General features: G+C 40.1%; 2 protein-coding genes across 6 annotated transcripts in view; both read left to right on the top strand.

The window, feature by feature from the left end:
• Positions 1–1,204: 1,204 nt before the first annotated feature.
• The window catches only part of LOC144650902 (uncharacterized), a 43,044-nt gene continuing 22,453 nt past the window's right edge, over positions 1,205–21,795 (top strand). The window contains exons 1-5 of one of the 3 annotated variants that reach the window (XM_078510690.1): positions 1,205–1,276; positions 2,278–2,356; positions 2,876–2,968; positions 4,367–5,029; positions 5,591–5,779. In XM_078510690.1, coding sequence (XP_078366816.1) covers positions 1,238–1,276; positions 2,278–2,356; positions 2,876–2,968; positions 4,367–5,029; positions 5,591–5,779 — 1,063 coding nt within the window. In that variant the 5' untranslated portion in view covers positions 1,205–1,237. Of the gene's footprint in view, positions 1,277–1,845; positions 1,882–2,260; positions 2,357–2,875; positions 2,969–4,366; positions 5,030–5,590; positions 5,780–21,795 lie in introns of those variants that run through there. The other 2 variants (XM_078510691.1, XM_078510692.1) reach the window with 2 other exon arrangements.
• LOC144650891 (uncharacterized) overlaps positions 8,325–21,795 on the top strand; it is a 157,447-nt gene continuing 143,976 nt past the window's right edge. For 2 of the 3 annotated variants that reach the window (XM_078510666.1, XM_078510665.1), the window contains exon 1: positions 8,325–10,880. In XM_078510666.1, coding sequence (XP_078366792.1) covers positions 8,339–10,880 — 2,542 coding nt within the window. In that variant the 5' untranslated portion in view covers positions 8,325–8,338. Of the gene's footprint in view, positions 11,316–21,795 lie in introns of all 3 variants that reach the window. The other variant, XM_078510664.1, reaches the window with a different exon arrangement.

Genomic DNA, 21,795 nt, shown 5'->3' with positions numbered 1-21,795 from the left:
GGCGGGCAGCTCATCGTGACGACGGGATTTTCGTGCGAAAGTTTACATTAAGCTTGTAAGAGCCCCTGGGCACTTTCTTTTACCGAACCAGTTCCAGAAGCGTTCCAGTCCCTTCTTTCTGATTTGGCCAATCAGCGAGGATGACCAGAATAGCAACTCTGACTTCTTCTTACACTAAGTTGTTTTCCTCATTGACACATTGTGGTTGCTTAGCCCGTCCATTGGATGATTTTACGAAGAGAGTCTCAGAAAAAAAAAATGAGCCTTCCACAACCTCCAGTTATATTCGAGTAAACTATTCTATTCGAGTAAACAACAATTCTTATTATTTTTCCTCGATCGTTGAACGACTTCTAAAACTTTCCACGGTGTGGATGTCTTCGTTGCACGGGCCACGTGACATCACCTATTGTTATTTTGTTTCCAGCTTGACTGTTGAAACAAAGGGTTTTTTGTTTGATTTGTTGGATATTTAAACAGCAAAAACAAAACTTATAAACAGTGTAGAAAGTGGTGCATTGCATATAGCTATAAAAACTCATTTGTTTCCTTGTGCTATGCTGCAGTTTGCAAATTCCAGGCCTCATTCTTTTGTTTTTATCTGAGACTTGCCACATAAAACCAACCGATGGATGGGCTAAACCACCACGACGAGTCTATGAGGAAAACTTTCTTTGTGTAAGAAGACGTCAGAGTTGCTCTGCTGGTCATCCTCGCTGATTGGCCAGAAAAACTGTTTTTCTCGTCAATCAGAAGGAAGGAGTTCAAACGCTTCTGGAACTGGTTCGGTAAAATAAAGTGCCCAGGGGCTCTCCCGAGCTTGTTGTAAACTTTCGCCCGAAAATCCCGTCGTCCCGATGAGCTACCCGTCGCCCCGACTAACTGCCCCTGGGTCTCCGAGGATGGGGGGCATTTTAAATTTAAGAACATTTTAAGAACACTTTGAGGCTGATTTGTCACTATGCACCCATAAAATAAGAACCCAATCAGCCTGACCTCCAAAATCATGTATTAAATTCTTATATGTGGGAGTTTACTGTAATACATGGTTGCTTGCAAATATGAAATTTATCTTTTTGTGTTAAAATCGATATCGCAGGAGTGAGCACACTCAAAGATAAATTTCATACCTCTGCGCAACGATGTATTATCCTCTTTATAATGATAAACATAATTATATCCTCACAGGACACACTGTAGTTTATAACCTGGAAGCTGATTCTGCTGTTGTTTGAATATGAATACCAGCTGGTTAACCTGTGAATATTTCTCAAAGGTTGGTTATTTTGAAACTGAAGAATGCTTATTGCCATGACTTGTACATGATTAAGTACTGTTGTAGCTCAAAAGTGAATCTCAGAATGTACATGTAGCTCTAAATAATTTATACATGTAATTGTATGTCTGCAGCTTCTGAGCAATGCAATGTTACACATACATTTGTAATACTCTAACTGTGAATTAATGTAAGTTACATATTTATTGTAAGTGGTAATAATTAAAGCATGCATGTTCTTATTGTGATCGAAGTAGGTTCCTGGTATTTTACATAGCAGTGTTGAAGAAATTTATTTTTATCATGTCTCTTTATTAGGGAGCCATGAGAAGCAAAACTGAATCAAAGACATTTTTGAGTCATGACTCACAAAGCATCAAGTATCTCAAAATTGATTAGCGTCAATTAAGAGTAAGTTTATTGTTGGACTCTCCATTTATTAATTACTGTTGTATTCTCTTGGTTAAAAAAATATCTTAATTATCTGGATCATTAATTAAAGCAATGTTTTTCAACATCTGAATTATTATGACACCAGGTCAAAATGAGTGGTTCAGTTTGCTTTTGTAAGTCAACAAACATACATGGAAGCTGAGCCAATGAAAGTCGACCAGAGCTTTCTTCCCATGGCTAACATTTATTGCAAAGTGCTATTAACAGTTTGAAGCTATCCAGGGTTACAAAGAACATAGTTAGTTGAGGAGACTGGTTATGAAAGCTGGCAAACTTCAAAGAGTTCAACAAGGGTAAAGTTATAAAGGATTGTACAGGTTGGGATTACAGAATGTGGCTGTTGGGGTGGTCACATTAAGTTTTATTACAAGAAAATGAATGGGCCTTTCGTCAGGGCAAAAGAGTGACAACAATAATGAGGTGGCCATAATAATGAGATGGCTGTAAAGGCAGGGTTTCACTGTATTTATGCATCCACCATGTAGCACCAGTTACCTCTCACTAATGAATTACTTGTTGAATGTATTTTTATCAAGGAGTAGAAAAAGGACATGGCTGAGAGAGATCGCAAAGAAGAACAACTGGAACAAGAAGTTGAAAGCCAGAGGAGAAAGGAGAACAAACCAGGTCAGTTAGTTTGTAATTCAGTAAACAGAGAAAAAAGACAAATATTTCATTGTTTTGTCAGTGAGATACTAACTGTTTATTCTCATAATTTGCATGGGCCAGTGCTGGAAATTACTGTCAGTAATCAGACATTGTCCAATCAAATATTCAGAAATGATTGACATTCATTAACAATCAGCTCTCTAATAATATAATGTTGTACTGCTCTGCTCTTCATGTAAATCACATTTATGCAAACTAATGTCTGACCAATTTTCTAATATGTCCGTTATAATTAAAGGTTTGGAAGGACACATGTCCTTGTAAGTTAAGAAAAATTATTTCCAGCACTGTAGGCTGTAAATCAAGAGCACAGCAAGATCACATTATTGTGTAATTGAGTTCCTCTTGCATGTTCACCTCACAGGGTCACACAAAGCTGGGTAATGTTGTTGAAGGATTTCATTATATGTGGGCCATGTTGGTAACTAGCGTGCATGAAGAAATCTAAAACTTAGGCATAATCTTATATTGTTCCAGATGAATACCAAGAAGGGAAAAGAAGATTGTCTGCACCCAGTTGTAGTGCCCCAAATCCTAAACGAGCCCATCTCACAACTGTGGGCAAAACAGGTACATCAGTATAATAATTATTACTGTCGCTTGCATCTACCGGTAAGCGTAAACACATGCCACCGAAACATGATCTAATTGGATATAAAACATTGCATGATTGGTCATCAAAAGTTTGGCAGACCGTAATGGCAACTTTTGCGCAGAAAGTTCAACACATTCCGGTTTTGAAATGGCGGAAAGACTGAATATAAAAACCTCGTCTGAAAAATTGATCCTGATCCGTATCGATATGCATTCAGGTTCACTTGAATCACTTCAAGTGTAAAGTTTCGCCCGTAATGACTGTTTATGGTGAGCATTTTAAGTGCGAACGCTCACGCTTCAGTCTACTAACCTTCAAATGTTTGACGACCAATCATGCCAAGTTTAATACCCAGATAAATCATGTTTCAGCGACATGTGTTCACGCCTAGATGCAAGCAACGGTATTGATTTAATAAACCTTCGTTGAAGCTTATAAAATCAATAACATGCTCTGTTATCAATCATTACTGTGCTACATGTATTCACATCTGAACTGAAAGTCTTTTACTTAGCCTGTACAGTCAGCTGTTCCCAGTGGCGTCACAATGCCTCTTAAAATGGTTACATGTGAGGCTATCTTTTACTTAGCCTTATTAATGTGAAATAGGCTTTGACTGAATGTCTTCCTTTTGTACAAGAAGACTGGGATATGAGCAACTCATTCTCGTGGCTTTGGCACCTCGGCACCTCCTGGGCCCCAAGTAATCTTTGTTTGTGTTGATTCTCTGATAAATTAATTTCCTAGCTAGAAATCCTTTTTACCTTATTATCATAAATGCACTGTTGAAGTCTTGAGTTTTGGTCCAGATGTAAGAAAATTGACCATATTCTTTTTTTCGTTCTTTATTTATTTTGCTTCATGGTGGACCTTGACTTATTGTCTGTCAACATGAACAAAAAAGTGAAATAGAACTCGGTCAATATTCTATATCTGGACCTCATTCTTGGTCAATAACAACAGTATTGTTGGTTTTTTTTTGACCAATTCCTCAGCTTATGCTGTGCTTGACAGTAGTGAAACATCTTCAGCTTTTCTTTTTCACGATGAGGTGGAAGCATAAGCAAGGATATATTAAATAATTGCTAAGTGTAAATATTGACGTTTCTTTCAAATAAACGGGTTTCTTGACTTTGTAAGTACTGATCAGCACCCGAACAAAATTGCTTTGACAGGTGGCACCAATACCCAACAAGTCCACATTTCCCCGTGTTCCAACACGTAGAACTTTTTTGTAAAGTTCCAATTTTTTTACTTAGTCAGCAGGATACTGGTAAAGTATTGAACTTTAAACAGTCAAAATAAAGACCTTATCTTTTAGCACTTTTCTGCAGGCTTTTGTAAAATCGTGTTTGTTCTCCTTCTCGCCACAGAAAACGGAAACAAAAAGGAAGATGGTACACAGGACTGTAATAGCAACCCACCCCGTCTCAATTTTGAGGTCCCAAAGTTGAGCGATCTTCCAAAGGCATGCAGTAAAAGTTGGAATGATGTTGAACTTCCAGTTGACTTTCTTTTGCTGACAGTTGAAGATTGTGAGTTCCTAGGATTTTTTCCCTATCTGGAAGAACCCTTTAAGAGTTACCGCAAAGATGTTGGTTATGTGTGGTTCGGTTACATGGGCAACACTGTTGGTAGTACGAAGAAATTGAAGATTGCATTAATGAAGTGCTCCAAAGGTTCTGCAGTTCCTGGTGGTTCTTTAACTGTTGTCAAAAGTGCAGTCAGTGTACTGAGGCCCAAGTCTGTGTTTTCTGTTGGTGCCTGCAGTGGATTGAGTCGTGAAAAAGTCAAACTAGGAGATGTGGTCGTGTCTTCAAAGTTAATCACACCAACCCACAAAACGCCTGCAAGCAGAGATATTGCCACCCTCATCAGACATGCAGCTGATGGCTGGAATGCACCTTTAGCAAACCCAGATGCTATGGAAGTGAGAGTACACTGTGACGGTGCCGTGCTGAGTTGTCCAGAGGTGATCAGTGAAGACATGATCCAGCAATATCCTGAAGCAATTGCAGTAGACACGGAAGGCGAAGGTTAGAGTGTGAATCATTTGTTAGAAGGTTACTCTAAGTGATAATACGCTCTCTGCGGTGACACTTATTACATTGATGAAGTAAATGTTATTATGTTTTGTTTTGTTTACATAATAGCCCCGCTACACTTACTCAATAAGTAGATATTGTCCAGTCCTCTGATTGTAAACAGTTTCTGAGATATTCTGTATTTGAGTAAGCACATGGAAGAACAATTGGATGTGTTTTGTTCAATTTCTCTTGGACAGGGCTTTACTTAGGTGCAACACTTGTTTTTTCTTTAATCAGCGAAAATACGGAAAGCAGGAGATTGCTTATGTAATGTTGTAGACATACTTCTTTTCATTCACTGAGTTTCTTAGTCGTTGAGCGTTTTTAATTAACCCGCCAGAAAACAAAACTCACAAATAACGTTTAAAGTTCTTTAACAGACTATGAACACTTCCTCGAGTCCTGCCAAAAGGGTTACATTGTACACTTCATTGAAGCGTTTAATTCCATGTAGACAGGCTGTAAGATGCTCATCATTGACCAACAAAATTACTTTGCTCTTCTTTTCAGGGGTTTTTGCAGCAGCTCACGACCTTAAGACAGAATGGGTTGTCGTTAAAGGCATCAAAGACTATGCAGATGACAGTCAACCTTCAAGTGATGGGTGGGGAAGGTTTGCGAGTGTCATGGCGGCTTCTGTTGTGGCCAACATGCTGAGTGATCCTGTTGTATTTGAAGAATGGTCCAATTACAATCAAGGTAACAGCTCTTGCTCCCTTCCTCCTCTTTACCTTACCTATAGGTAAAGGCTTAAGGTTAAAAATTTAAAATCAATTTGGTAATGTTCAGTGGCAAGGGAGTAACATTCCATCTTCGAGCATTTCCATCTGTTGCAATAACGATTTTCTAAGTAAAGATTTTTAAAAACGTTGACAAAAAATGTTTGCCACACATTTTATAAAAAAGAAAAATACAGTAAAATGATTTAAATAACTTACAGTGAAAAACTGGGGTGGAGACGGAAAAGAAACTACAAAGCTTGTGCGTGTTTCGGCCTTATTAACTAAGTGACTTAAACCAATGATATCAAATACAACCTCTCGCGTGATGTGATATAAAACAAAGTAAATTTTGGAATTTAGACATATACGTTTGGATGGTTTTGATGGCCTACTGTTACGCTATTACTTGGCCGTGGTTATGTCATTATTTGAAATCTTATTTTTCAGTCTACTGCTCAAGCTTGAGCAAAACCTTTAGTGAACTTGCTTGAAGCTTGAGCTACTTCCAGTGCAGCTTATTTCCCTTTTGTTAACGGTTGCGACATTTATTGCCAAGATTTCATAATGGACGATGCCATATTTACTTTAGCTTATGCCTGGATTAGCTCGAAACTGTGCTCTGATTTTTGGCCTATGTTTGATTCACGCTTAGGTTAGGGATGGGGATAGGGTTAGCTATTACATTAGAAAGGCACCTTAAATAATTACAGCTGAATTCAGTGCAGTGTGTAGATCCGGGTTTTCAAAAACATCGCTGATTAGCCCAAGTGGACTGGCGATAAATAAAATTCATCCCGCGGCCACAACTTTTATCTGTATTTTTAACTGGCGCAGATTAAACCCTTATGCAGCTAAGTTGACAGAAATGGCTTCGCTTTGCTAAAATATCGGAATTAGCACCCCATAAAACAAAAAGTACAATAATTTTATGCTCAGGGAGCCTTAAACATGTGTCGCGAAATATATTGTTTGGCTGACTCGGCTTCGTATGAAATTAATTTTCTGTAAAGGTCTGTAAGTCGTTCAGTTTCATCCGAATGATAAACGCAGAAGGCTTGAAATTGAAGGTTACGTCTACCGAATTTTTTTTAAAAAAGTCTTTGCCATATAAAAAAGTTAAGCTTGACCAAATTTTTGCAGGCATATTGCCACTTTCGTGAAACCTGCTTTGTCTTCACACTGCACTGAAATTGGCTGTAAAGTTTTCGGGGATTTGACGGATCAACGTGGTGGAGTAGTGGTGTTGGAGGAATGCTAGCATGTCAGGAGTACCGGGTTCTGTCCTGGGCGGGTAATATGCATTTGTGTGGTGGAAAAAAGTTAAATTTCAGTGAAAAAAAATTGTGTCGCAAAAATGCGCATCAAGAAAAAATATCGGTCAATTTTTCAAGTTTATCTGTTTGAATCAGTCTTAGTCTTAACCATCCTTGTTATTTTCGGTTGATTATTACTTCTTTGGCGTTTTTACCTTGGAAAACTATTATCTTGAGGTTCCTTTAATTTAGTTTTGTTTATCAGCAAAATGACTTAAAACATCTTAACAGCTCTTTTAAGTACATGGGTCAGTCAATCAATTTATTTTAGTTTGTTATTTATTTTATATTTGCCGTTGCTATCTTAGTTCGCTTTTGTGTTTTCTTCATCAGAGGCTTCTCCTGTGAACACGTTTGATGTGAAAGCCTGTAAGAGGAAGCTTGCGGAGCATTATCAAAAATCAGCCAAGGTGCCCACCACTGCTTGGTCCTCAGTATGTCAGGTGGAACTTGACCAGATCTACACTCGACTGTCCTGGGTAAGGAAGGAACAAACCACAGCTGGGTCATCAAAAAAGGAACTGGGTCATTACACTGAACTATTTACTGAGAAAACCAAGAACGGAGCTGTGCCAAAGAGAATTCTCGTGCAAGGGGAGACTGGGATTGGAAAAACTACTTTCGTTAAAAAGCTGCTTGTGGATTGGTCAAATCTTGAAACGGCGAAGAGGAGCGGAAATGAGGAACAGAAAGACGCACTGAGGAAGTTCGAGCTTGTAGTGTCTATTGACCTCAAAAAAGTATCCAGGTGCCAGACGTTAAGAGAAGTCATAACTGCCTCTCATCTGTTTCCAGAGGATGAAGAAAAATCAATAGATGATCTCCTTTCTTACATCCGTACGAACCAAGAGAAAGTTCTCGTTGTGTTTGATGGTTATGACGAGTACCGCACCGGCAGCGAAGCTGAAGAAAAGTATGGCAGCCGAAGCAGCTCTCCAATCTACAAGATATTTCACGGGAATATTCTGAGAGGCTGTACTGTCTTGGTAACCACTCGATCTTCCAGAGCAGATGAGATACGAGGACCTGCCGACACACAGGCTGAGATCACCGGGTTTGATATGTCTGATAGAAAGGACTTTATGGGAAAAATGCTGGGGAGCGAAACTGGGGTGCATGCTCTGTTGTCGTTCCTACGGATGAGTAACATGGAAGATCTCGCAAGAGTTCCGTTACTGGCGCTCTTTTTTTGCTTACTGTTGGAGGAAGAAAAAACTAAGGTGATGGAGCTTGTTAAAAGTAAAACTAAATTGTTTCGAGCAATTACGAAACACATTTTACAACACAGCCACAGAAAGCACTCAACTTCTCACGTCTCGAAACTAAAAGAAGAGAATTACAAGGAGATCCTTGCTGAAATAGGAAAGGTTGCTTTGGAAGGTCTTCTTAAAGGTGATCTGATGTTCGAGTTTGGTCAACTGCCTGAGAAAGTGCGTGGTGAACAAAGTATCCTTGTTGGCCTTCTTCAAGTATCCGAGTACGGACCAAGTCTGGAACCAATGGAGATGGTATCCTTCATCCACAAGAGCATACAAGAATACTTAGCGGCATGGTACATAACTTATAGATGTGTCCCAGAAGGAAATCTCGGTGGAATTGAACAGCAAGCCCGCACCTTGAAGGATTGTCAGGCCTTGGAGAATGTTTTTCCGTTCATTTGTGGTTTGTCTGACGATGGAGCAGTGAAGGTTTTTCAGCACTTGACATCAGTCAGAATCTCTGACCCAACACTGGATTTATCAAAGACAATACCGGATGTAGAAAACGAAACAGGTGTGCCACTGTGTGACGTCACTAGTAGGCACAGGAGGTTCAGTGACTTGGTTTACGATTCCTTTCGGGAAGTTCGCTCAAAAGCTGAACTCTTGAGTCACTATTTTAATTGCACTGGCAGAGTCGTCCTTGCTACTAGTAATCGACCGATTTCTGAACTTGTGCCGAAAGTGAACGTCTTGACTGAACAAGTACAAAATTTCGTTTTTTCTTTTCAGCGTACTGGCATTTCGTCTTTACAAATTCAATTAGATAAAGAAGACTTAGTAATTAACAAGTCACTGGAGTTTCTCAATTGTTTGCAGTTGCCACTCACAATACCAGAGAGTTCTAAAGTTCTCACAGTTGGAGACTTGGTAAGAAAGTTCCAGGTGCATCATGACTTTAACTGCTCATTCCGTTCATTTCTTTGTTGCCGTAATGGTCAGTTTCAGTTTTTCATAACAGAGTTGTCCCTGGAGTGTGATTACGATGCGAGTCTATTTACGGAATCTACTGCGGATTCTGTTCCATCTTCCGCCGCAAGTTTGTGTTCAGAACAGTCATGTCTAAAGTTCTTAAGTTCTCTACATTGTAGAAAGCTAAGTGGCCAAACAGTGAAAGCTCTTGGTGCAGTCATTCGAAATTGTAAACATTTGAATAGGATTGTAGTTGAACACAGAGATGATACCGTATGTGATCTCCTGGAACAAGTACCAAACCCCAGTATAACCAAGTGTACTTTGACGATTGGTTCTTTTCGCACCTACTGGCCCGGGATTGTAAACCTTACATCAGCTGGAGCAGTACAGCTTGCCAGCTTGTTATCTCGATATAACAACATTATAAGTCTTCGCCTTGACTTGAATGACTGTTGTTCTACAGCAGTGGACACACTAATTACTAGTATCACACACAAGACTCTCGAGAGACTGGTACTGAGTAAAATAACCCTGACCCCCACAGCAGCCGTGGCACTCGGTCGGTTACTTCCTGAAATGTCATCCTTACAAGAACTCGAGTTTACTGGGGTCGATGGAAGCGTTTTACAAACTAACGAAATAGAGGCACTTTTTGCAGGATTTAACAAAACACTGCCTTTGCGCAAGCTTACTTTGAGTGGTTTCAGCGTGAGAGGTTGTCTGACTCCACTCATAAAAAGCTTCCTTTTTTTCCCCAATCTGAGAGAGTTGACTCTTGGAGGGTTCAAACGAGAGTTCAATATGGATGAACAGAACTTGTGTCATCTGCTGGAGAGCTTAAGATTAATTCCTAATCTCAAGACACTGAGCGTAAAGGGCATATTACTAAGTCAAGCACATTGCTGCACAGCAGAAGTAAACCCAGTAGCGAGTGTTACACACAAGACTCTTGACAAACTGCACCTGGATGGAATAAGCCTGACTCCAGCAGTAGCCACGGTGCTCGGTCGGTTACTTCCTAAAATGTCATCCTTACAAGAACTCGAGTTAACTGGGGTTGATGGAAGCATTTTGGAGGCTAAGGAAATGGAGGCGCTGTTTGGAGGATTTAACAAAACCCTGCCTTTGAGCAAGCTTACTTTCAGTGGTTTCAGCGTGAGAGGTTGTTTGGCTCCACTTACCAAAAGCTTTCAATTTATCCCCAATTTGAAAGAGTTAACTCTTAAAATGTTAAATTTGGATGAAGACGACCAGTGCGGTCTGCTTGAGAGCTTTAGGTTTATTTGTAATAATCTGAATTCACTGGTCATGCGGGTAAAACAACATGGTCACACGTCGAATTTACTTTTTCACTTTTACTACTACTACCACTTCTACTACTACAAACTGGACCTTGATGTATTAAGCCTGACTCCAGCAGTAGCTGCGGCGCTCGGTCGGTTACTTTCTGAAATGTCGTCATTAAAAAAACTCAGGTTAACTGGGGTGGATGGAAGCATTTTGGAAGCTAAGGAAATGGAGGCGTTGTTTGGAGGATTTAACAAAACACTTCCTTTGAGCGAGCTTACTTTCAGTGGTTTCAGCGTGAGAGGTTGTTTGGCTCCAATCACCAAAAGCTTCCGCTTTTTTCCCAATTTGAGAGAGTTGAATCTGGATGAGTTCAATATGGATGAACAGAGCTTGTGTCTTCTGCTGGAGAGTTTGAGATTCATTCCTAATCTCGAGACACTGAACGTAAAGGGAAAATTAGTGAGTCAAGCTAATCACTGCACGGCGGAAGTAAACCCAATAGCGAGTATTACACACAAGACACTCAGACAACTGCACCTGGGTGAAATAAACCTGACTTCAGCAGTAGCCGCGGTGCTCGGTCGGTCACTTCCTGAAATGCCGTCATTAGAAAAACTCGAGTTGACTGGTGTGGATGGAAGCATTTTGGATGGTAACGAAATGGAGGCGTTGTTTGGAGGATTTAACAAAACACTGCCTTTGAGATGGCTTACTTTCAGTGGTTTCAGCGTGAGAGGTTGTCTGGCACCACACACAAAAATTCTCCAGTTCTTCCCCAGTTTGACAAAGTTGAATCTTGAAAAGTTAAACATGGATGAAAATGACTTGTGTGGTCTGCTGGAGAGCTTTCAATTCATTCCTGATCTGCGTACGTTGAACCTGTCAGGCAATCCACTGGGTCACGCAGTGAGATCTATCGTGCCACACGTCAGCAAGTTGCTAAAGCTTGAGAATCTTTGGATTGACGAAACAGGTCATTCTGAGGAGGATTTGAATTATCTTCGAGACTCCCTCAAGCAAGCACTACCTGAACTTATTTTCTATGATGATGAACAAGATGGTGATGTTTATGACGATTTTTTTTGAAATCTTTGGCCACCCCCTTCTGAACTAACTTTCTAACCGGCCTTTTATCTTTCTACTAAGAGGGTAAGGATAAGACCCGTGCTTTTAATGAAATAAGAAAAATCTCGATGGCACTTTCATTGAGCAGAAACTGTTTGTTTCTTCTAGAATTAGAAAGGTGAGAAATTTGAACTCGTTCCTTGAAACTCAAACTGACAGCAAAGCAACCAGGCTTACGGATGGATGGTTTTTCATTCCGTTCATATAAGAAACTCAGTTCAAGTCATGAATCGAAAAGAACACCTCAGAACTGACTGGTCCTACTACAAGAGCAGGGCCAGTTTAGCCATGAAGAGCCGCAACCAGTTCCAAGGACTGACGCGTATCATGTAGAACGTTTCGAATTTGAACTGAATACGCATATCCTTCAATCAGTGCATAGCTGTGAATTAGAAAATTGACAATTTCGGAAGAGCTTGTCGACGGCCATCAACTTGTTTGACTTGTATTTGTGAAATTTTGACTGATAGTAATTATATTATCTCGATCCTTGTGTCTGCCCGGCCAGAACTCAAAAATGGTAAGAGCCTTCGGACTGCAGCCATTAATGTGTTTCTTTAGCCAGTTTGTTGAAAGAGAAACAAAAAGCGATTTATTTTCATACGATTTGATTTTGGTTTTTGTTAAGACAATCTCAGGTTGAAACAGGGAAATGCTTTGCATCCTGATTGTTGAATTTTAAGATTTTTATCGGCGCTATATTGCCAGATAAAATACGGACGTTTCTGCATTACTTTCTTAATGTGTAGACAGTTAAAGGCGGAACTCTGTGCATATTTGTATATAGTGTGGCCAAATAGCGTGTACAAACAACGGCCTAGCAGTAAGAAGGAATGTAGGACCCATGGTAAAATTTATACTGATTAAACTGCATGTTTTGTAACTACGCACAAAAATTTTTAATCTTATTATTTTTTTTACCTTGTGTATCTGGCGGCTTTTGCCACTCTTTATCTTCCTTGACTCTTTTTAGCGTTTCTCGTCCACTAGTGGGCCGACAGAAGGCTACCCTTCACTTGTGAAGATGAAAAATTGTTTCGATAATGATAGATTTTTAAGAAAAAGATACAGTTTGGAAAGAAACTTTAATCCATATGAAAGAAAAAGTCCGGTTTATAAGTTGGGTAGGTAAACAGGGTTAAGGGCTCCAGGGCTCCGGCCTAAAAATGCAGTGGCCCAAGGCTCTAGATATAGGGCAAAAATGTTGGGCGTCCGGGTTTTCATAAAATTTGGCTTATTGACTGTTCACAGCCTTCTTATTTTCTCGGATTTTTTATTTTCCATCGTTGAACGCGAGAAAAGAATCGCGAGAGAACTGGACGCCAGCCTCGAGGGGAGGGCGAGAAAAATAGTTGATTCTCGCTCATTAAGTGTTCCGCTCATTGTCTGGCGTGGTTAAGTTATGGGAAAATATTGTGGCCAAGGGCAATGAGCGGCTGGATGCGAAACTGGCGCTAGCTGTATATACGTCGCCGAAGGGGAGGTGGGAGGGAAGAAAATTTCACCTGACTTACCGGGTAGCGAATTTCTTTCGAAATGCCCCGAATCTAAACATCCGGATCTTTAAATAAGGAGACATTGCACATGGTAATTTATCACTTTATTGTGTAACCAACATTTGACAAACGGGGTTATGTAACGTACGCATTCTGGAATTTCGCGGCATAATCATGAATGAGAATAGTTTTCAAAGCCCAGAAACCACAGAAAGAAGGGGCTCACAGAAGGGATTCTCCCCATAACTCAGAAAACCCCCTTTCCACGCCCCAGCCCTAGGGAAAGGCAAACTATTGGTTCCCCATTTCCGAGAAACCATGCAAGCAGGCGGAGTTTCCCCTTCTGTAGTTGGGCCTGTGCTCATTGCCAAAGAAGTTGCCAGCGCATCCGAATTCATCACCTTTCCCGTTTGAGAATAATACTCGGCTGTTACGATAGAACATGCCTGGCTACATCCTCAGAGGGTACGCCCAGCAAGGACAGAGTAATCGAGCATCCGCTCCTAAAAGTATGCATTGTTTCTCCATTATAAATTCCAGCAGAGCGCAGGTGTAAAAATAGGGTCGAAGGGGTCTTCAGAAATTGCATTTTTGCTGTTTAATACAACGTTAAATTAGCCACGGGACAGGTCTTAGGGTCTGGGCACTTTTTAACCATGAAGATGTTGGACTTTCCGCCTCCCCTTAAGGTCGCGGGGGATACCGACAGCATGAATAAATTCATGAAGGAAAATTTTGCTTGACCTGCATCTTTTAAAACGCTTATTTCTCAGCTGGTATGGGTGCGATTAAGCTCAAATTTTACAGAGACATAAAGAAATGATGAAAGATTGTTAACGTCATCTTTTATTTGGTAGATTGCATTTAACGGCGATGTTATAGCCTCGTTAGTGCCAAATTGAGAAAAACATGATTTTGTGGCAGAGTTTGCGGAACGAGTAGGAGACAGCACACTGTGATCTTGTCAAAAACTAATCAGTCAATACCTCTAGAGTGTCATAACAGAAGCGGATTTTTTAATTTAAAGTTTGCCTGCAAGTTATGGCGGTTTAAGTGCCCAAATTTGAATTTAATGTCTTCTACCTATTTCTAAAAGCGCTCTTTTAAAATTCCGCTTCTGTTATGACACACTACAGTATTCATAGTTTATCTATCTGCAGTGGCAAGTCATGAAGTTCTGTATCCGTGCTGTATTCTCTGCCACAAAATTGTCGGAAAATTCCAAACTTTGAGATTTCCGAAGGTGTCCCGACCTAAATACGATCATTTTGCCAAGGAGAAATGTAATTATGGTAATTATATTCCACGCTTTTATGGTGAGAACAATGCGTTTTTAAAAAGGACACGATTGTTTATGCCGAATATTTTTGTGATTGCTCTGAGTTGCAGATATATTCAAATTTTTGAAAATAAGCTCAAAGACTTCCTACAATCTATATGGACGTATATCGCTAACTGTTGTTTTAAATTGGTTAAATATCAAATTAAAGAAACAGGGATTTTGTACAAATCACGCGCACGCGCCCATATTTTTGTCCAGTCATAAATATCTCGTAAAGTTGTCGATGTCAGTCGTTGTACGTCGTGCATACGCTTTAAATAAATGCATAATTATGAGCCTAAGGTGTCCCCCGCGACCTTAAGGTTTTACCAAACGTAGGGCGAAACAAAAACCCATCCCCGTCTGGAAGAGAAGCAATTTCCTTCGTAAAAATCCTGCCCAGGTCTGAGCCACGATCCCCTGAATAGAGATCAAGGCAGAAAAAAAGCTAAATCCCTAGCATAGTGATAACGTTGTACAGGGAATGTGTTTCAAAAAACTGAACTCCTCAGCCAAACACAGCTTAGCTTCTCAAAGAAAATAGGGACAGCTTGTTTTGGACAAACTCGGGACTTGGCTTGTTCCTCTCTCATCAAAACGAGGTACTGTTTTGAGCTGGTGGGTTTTCCATGCCGAGAATATCATTCCAACAATCATCCCTTCCTACCTCTATAAAGATAGAGCGCAATTTTCCAATCAAATTATCAACTGTTCCAGCTGCGAGTCTAGATTGACACGGGCAGCGAGCTTTTCCGGAAACTCCAAAGTGCTTACATTGGGGGAGATGAACTTTCGTTTTCCCACCTTTATCCTTCCAAATTAAACAAACACAAACAGCATAAACAGAACAAACGTACATTTTAATGGGAGTCGATCAGACACGGTAACAAGAAATTAAAAAAATAATTTCATTTAACGTACAAAAACAATTGTGTACCTAGAACAAGCAAGAAAATGCAAAAAAGGATCCTTTAAGTTCATATTTTAAAATAGCACCAATTATTCAGCAAAAGCGAAGCGAAATACCCAAAGGTCCCAATGAAGTTTCTGTGTTTCCATGCTGCAAGGCTTGTTTTGGCGGGAAACAAAAAAAATGAAATTATCCCCCTTTCGAGCCAATTTGAATAAAGCGACAGCTTGACGCGCGCCAGAGGAGCAGCCACCAGTACTTTCTTGGGCAGACATCTGGGACGACCATGGTGAAGGGGCAAGGTTGCGACGCTAGGAACCGTAGGAGTGGACCAATAAGTGAAAACGGTGGAAACACATAGGCATTTTCGTTTGGAGATAACGCCTGAGAGAGCACACTTGTTCCTTGGGCTTGCACACATGGGAAAAAGGGAGAAAAATCTTAAAGGATGACCAGAGCGGTCCAACTTGACGTTGGAAGGAAGGGCCATTAGGTCTATGGTGTGAGGTCCAAAGGTTGACTCCATCGATTTCCACGCCTGAGCGTCAAGATCGGAAAGAATGCGCGAAGGGAAATCCGCGGGTTACTTCTTGAAGGAACATATTGCAAACTGAGAGGGAGTGATTTCTGCTGAAAGAAAACTGAAAAATTGACTTCATAATGTCAGATACCTCCGAGGACCTTGAGACCTGGTTCTCCCAACTAGACACCAGAGCTTTGTTGTCTACAAACACGTCCACTGTAGGTTTTGCAACACGATGAATGATATTTCCAACGTGAGACGCAGGGCTTGAATTTCCTTAGCGATAATGGGGCGTTCTCGATCGGCGACATCCCAATAACCCTAAACTACGACTTCGGGTTGACCAGAGGGAAAGATTTTCCGCGCGCGGAAAAAACGGTTCTGCGGGATAAAATATGTGGCGTGCCGCGTGCGCAATACCGCGTATGGCGAACGGTAGCTTTGCGGGATAACGCGTGTAGTGAGCGGGCAGCATACATACATACATACATACATACATACATACATACATACATACATACATACATACATACATACATACATACATACATACATACATACATACATACATACATACATACATACATACATACATACATACATACATACATACATACATACATACATACATACATACATACATACATACATACATACATACATACATACATACATACATACATACATACATACATACATACATACATACATACATACATACATACATACATACATACATACATACATACATACATACATGCATACATGCATACATGCATACATGCATACATGCATACATGCATACATACATACATAGACTTTATTTCCACTCGAATTTTAGAGTAGCTTTTAATATAATATTTATATTGTAGCTAATATCTTCGAGAAAAAATAAATAATAATAATAATAATAATAATAATAATAATATAAAAAGTGTAAATGTAAAATGCAAAATGTGAAAAAAAAGTAAATGTAACTAAACAAAAGTAATTCCCTCAATGTTCCTTTTAAACTCTGTCATATGTTCTAATACAGTCAGGTAACGCATTCTATTGTTTAGCTGAGAAGTATGAAAAAGAACTAAGGCCAAAGCTCGGGACAAAATGTTATTGCCGCGTAGATCGTAACAGGAGGACCGAAGTGAGAACATATTTTTCATGTACTGTAAACTGGAAAATGGGGGAAAAACAGGTTTTTATACAATAATATTAGGAAATTTTGAACGAGCTAATGAGGTGGAGTTGACTCGAGAATTATTTGCGTCTGGAGAGACAAAATAGACATACTGTAACAAATGCAAACTGTGAACTCTCTGCCACTCTTTTGTTTCCCTGGAGAGACAAAATAGACATACTGCAAAAGCTCTATTAAGCCCCAAGGGACTAATTTCGCTTTGAGAGCTTTTGAGTGGTGTTGGTGGTGGTGGGGGCGGCCGGCTATATGGATTTTTTGTAGGGGGGACTTATTTTAGTTATCAGGTGGGGTAGTAATAAAAGAAATGAAATTTCTTATGTTTTTGTGCTGTTTAGTAACATTTTCACACAAAAACTAAATGTGGTACAAGAGAGAGTCTCTCTAAAAGCCTAAAATTACCTTGTTTTTGCTTTTTGCAGTATGTCTATTTTCTTCTTGTTCTTCTTGTTCTTCTTCTTCTCCTTCTGTTTTCGTGTTCAAATGATTGTCACGAACTACCATCTTGGGAGTGGGGGAGGTTCATAGAGAAGGGGGTCTTATTTATAAAATTGAAGTTCCAGAGGGGGCGGGGGTGAGGTTAAAAGACAGGGGGGGGCTTAAAAGCGCTTTTACGATATTACTCTTAGTCGTAACTTTGTATCTTTCATAAAGACTCAAATGAAAACCACGATTTTGAAGCAGGCATTTCGCGATAATGCTTTTTTGCAGTTTTGCATTTTTTCGACACCATGTCACTTTTAGAACCTTTTACCTTTCACAGTTAATTTTGCAACATGCACAAAGAAAGAGGGAATGATAAATTAATACGTATTAATGAAAAGAAAATGGCAAAAAGTGGCGACAACTTTCCGTATACCGTCGACAAAGCTGTGGTAATCGACCACCCCGGGAATTCGAGAGATAATCGTTTAATACTACTAGAGTTGGTCGTTTACCACATCGCGCTCTTGTAAGCGACTACACGCTGAAACTTTAGAGACTGGTTGGCTTGCCAGATCTTTTGACATGAAGCTTTCTATTTCAGTCTCAGAGTAACGCTCTCTCTGCAGCGGTAAACCATCTTGTACATTTAATTTCATATCTTTATTAACGAACATTATAGGCAATGATACAGCACGTTACAGTACGGTAAATCCTAGACTTGCACCAAGTCGCCCTCTATTGGCGAGCGAAGCGAGCCAAAAGCGTCGCGAAGCGACGCACAGCAAGTCGCGAAGCGACGACCGCGAGTGAGACATACCTAAACCGCGCGTCGAAGGACTTTGAGAAAGTCTAGGTAAATCTGAGAAAGTATAGTGTACATACTTTAAGTTTTATTAACTCTCGAGCAATACGAATGCTGGAAACAGGATATTCGAGTGGTCAAAAGTGGCTGCGGTCGCTTACGGGAGCTTTTAATTACAGAGTTTGAGTGACAATTCAAATTGTGTTTCACTATACTGTGTTTAACTGTACAAAAAGGTGGTGCTATAAAATGAAACAAAAGGTCGTGAGAATATACGCATCGGTCGTCAAGAATATAACGAAATTCTGAACGCAGCAGAGAGATTGTTTAAAAAATGCTGTGAGTCGCTAGTTGGAATTTCGGCAAAACTACAGAATACAGGGCAACTTTTCTAGCTATACTAATTTAGGTGGCTCGACGGCTCGGTAGTCAAATAAACACTACTACTGTCAGTCTTGTTGCTGCTTGGTCATCGGAAAAATGACAAGGCCCTGATGTTACCGTTCGCGAATTTATTTTACATGTTACGCTGTGCAAGATTTAAACAACATTGTTACCCTGGTGGTTTCAAATTCCGTGGCAAATCCACAGTCCTTCAGTTCTAAAGTCCATGGTCCAGCCTTGGAAATGTGCATCTGCAGTATTTCGAACATATCAGTCATGTGACACAGACTTGACCAATGAAAATGTTTCGTTCCATATTTGGAAAGCGATATTTCAAGGAAGTGAGCTTCGAGACGTCGTTGATTTCGTGTGAAAGACGCTTTACTTGATTTTACTTGGTTTTATTCAATATCCTGCAATCATGGGGTGATTTCATCGTTTTACCATACTTCTGGTCATGTGGCCTTTTGATCAATATTAGCGTTTCTTTAGCTGTGACTGTGACTTCAACAGGGCTCAACTCGATTAATGGAGCAGTCGATTGATCATCAGGTGAGCGTTCATTAATTCTCTTCGCTTTTTTCCAAGATCAGCGCGCAGTTGAGCTTTGTACTTTTCACGTTACTGTTTAAATACGATCTAATGAAACCTTGATAAATAGGGTTTAATTTAGCTAGATTCTAGAATACCCAGCTGAAAATATAACAAAAGTGCCTATCACTAGTCTCTCACTTGTTCCGAACACAGGCAGACCACCCTATGTGTTCGTAGTTAATTATTGTTGTTGACATGAGACGAACAAAAGAAATTTTGAAATCGATAAGGGCTACTGAAATAAAGCTTTAGAAATAAAATATCTAAACTACATTTCGCTCTAAATATCTCAATAAAGTTTAATGAAATGTTTATCGACTCATGTGTCGTATTTTTTCGCCTGCGCGGGCCGTTTTAAGCGCTTTTTTAACTGATTTAGCCGGCCGAAGGCCGGTAAGAGAAGAAAGAGGAGACAAGGCTTGCAAGTCGGCGGCCGACAGAAGCGACCTCCTCCACTTCAAACCGGAATTAACACCAAACTAATGAAAAACTCACCTATCTGACGACGGCTGTCGATCGGTGAGTTGTTGCTCTATCTCTTCGCCGAATTTTAGCTTCATCCCTCCAACATTTTCCGAGAAAATCCATGCTGAAATCATGCAAACGGCTTTTTGACTATGATCGGTGCTCGACATAGCGACCAGGGAAATTCCAAACGCATTCCAAACAGGCCGGCCGTTTCAAATTAACCAATCAGCGCTTACAGCAGCGGAAGTGTCAAAACTCCTGTGCGGGGCAGGGTTGGGTTTTTGCCCCTGCTGTAAGCGCTGATTGGTTAATTTGAAACGGCCGGCCTGTTTGGAATTTCCTTGGTCGCTATGTCGAGCACCGATCATAGTCAGAAAGCCGTTTGCATGATTTCAGCATGGATTTTCTCTGAAAATGTTGGAGGGATGAAGCTAAAATTCGGCGAAGAGATAGAGCAACAACTCACCGATCGACAGCCGTCGTCAGATAGGTGAGTTTTTCATTAGTTTGGTGTTAATTCCGGTTTGAAGTGGAGGAGGTCGCTTCTGTCGGCCGCCGACTTGCAAGCCTTGTCTCCTCTTTCTTCTCTTACCGGCCTTCGGCCGGCTAAATCAGTTAAAAAAGCGCTTAAAACGGCCCGCGCAGGCGAAAAAATACGACACATGAGTCGATAAACATTTCATTAAACTTTATTGAGATATTTAGAGCGAAATGTAGTTTAGATATTTTATTTCTAAAGCTTTATTTCAGTAGCCCTTATCGATTTCAAAATTTCTTTTGTTCGTCTCATGTCAACAACAATAATTAACTACGAACACATAGGGTGGTCTACCTGTGTTCCGAAAGATATCAAAATGATAACTCTACCTCTGTATTAAATATGGAAACCATCATAATACGGCACCCTTTCCTGGCCCTTTGGCGTCTGTCTTAAAAAGGATCGACTGTAAAAGTTCACGTTAAGGTACTCACATCTCTTAACATGGGGCTGGGTGAAAGACCCATCTGTTGATAGAATTTTACCTCCTATCAAGGCTGGAAATGGGGAAATTGGGTGTGTTTCAAAGCCCGCTCCTTTAACTAATGCACTTATCATTGGCTTTCCTGGAGGTCGACCCCGGGGATTTGTTTTATGGCCCAAACAAAAACCTACTAAATCCCTGGGTATGGGGCACATTTCACACACCAATTTTCCCTACCCCGGGGACTGGCGAAGAAAAAATTCCTTTATTTTCAATGAAAACAGACAATTTTGTCTTTTTTGTTCGCTCTCTTGGCACTCAGTTTAGCGGACTGTGACTGATTCACTGTCGTTTATAGTTATACTGTTGTGGTACTGCTGACAGAAGCGACTGTATAATTTGTTCGATGTCTGGATTGTTTTGCTTTCAATCTCCATGGACAATCTTGGCAACCATGTTTCGCCTCTTACAGCGCAAACAAATGTGCTTCCAGTCCTAAACCAAAAGCAGTGAATGTTTCTTTATCTATTTCTGTTCTTCTGTTTTTCTCTTCGCTAGAGACTTGTAAATTTGTGTCAAAACTGCACTATTCCCTTTGTGTTCCCAGGGGTTTCCTGGGGGTGTCCCTGGGGTCAACCCCTGGGAAAGCCAATGATTAGTGCATAATACCTGCCTGTAGCAAATAAATTTCCAGCAATTTCATATCTTAGCTACATCCCTGGTCTAAAAAGGTTGTATTGTATTGTCTACATATTGTCTACATATTTCATCTATATTTAATATCTGACTCACAAATATGTTTATTTTAAGTAGTTACATGAAGTAGTTTCTGACCAGAGTCTAACTGAGGATGCTTTTTACATTCATTTTGAATAACACAGTACATGCACAGAGGAATTGGTGCAAATTTTTAAGGACAGTCTTATGTCTCATTATTCCAACAACTTTGGAATACAGTAGAATCCTGATTTTTTGAACCTCCAAGGAAAACTAAAATTGGTTCAAAAGTGCCT

Source organism: Oculina patagonica, chromosome 4, assembly GCF_052425735.1.
Source record: "Oculina patagonica isolate OP01 chromosome 4, crgOcupat, whole genome shotgun sequence".
Taxonomy (NCBI): domain Eukaryota; kingdom Metazoa; phylum Cnidaria; class Anthozoa; order Scleractinia; family Oculinidae; genus Oculina; species Oculina patagonica.
Note: the sequence above shows the minus strand (reverse complement) of the source record. Positions and strands in the feature narration are given on the sequence as shown.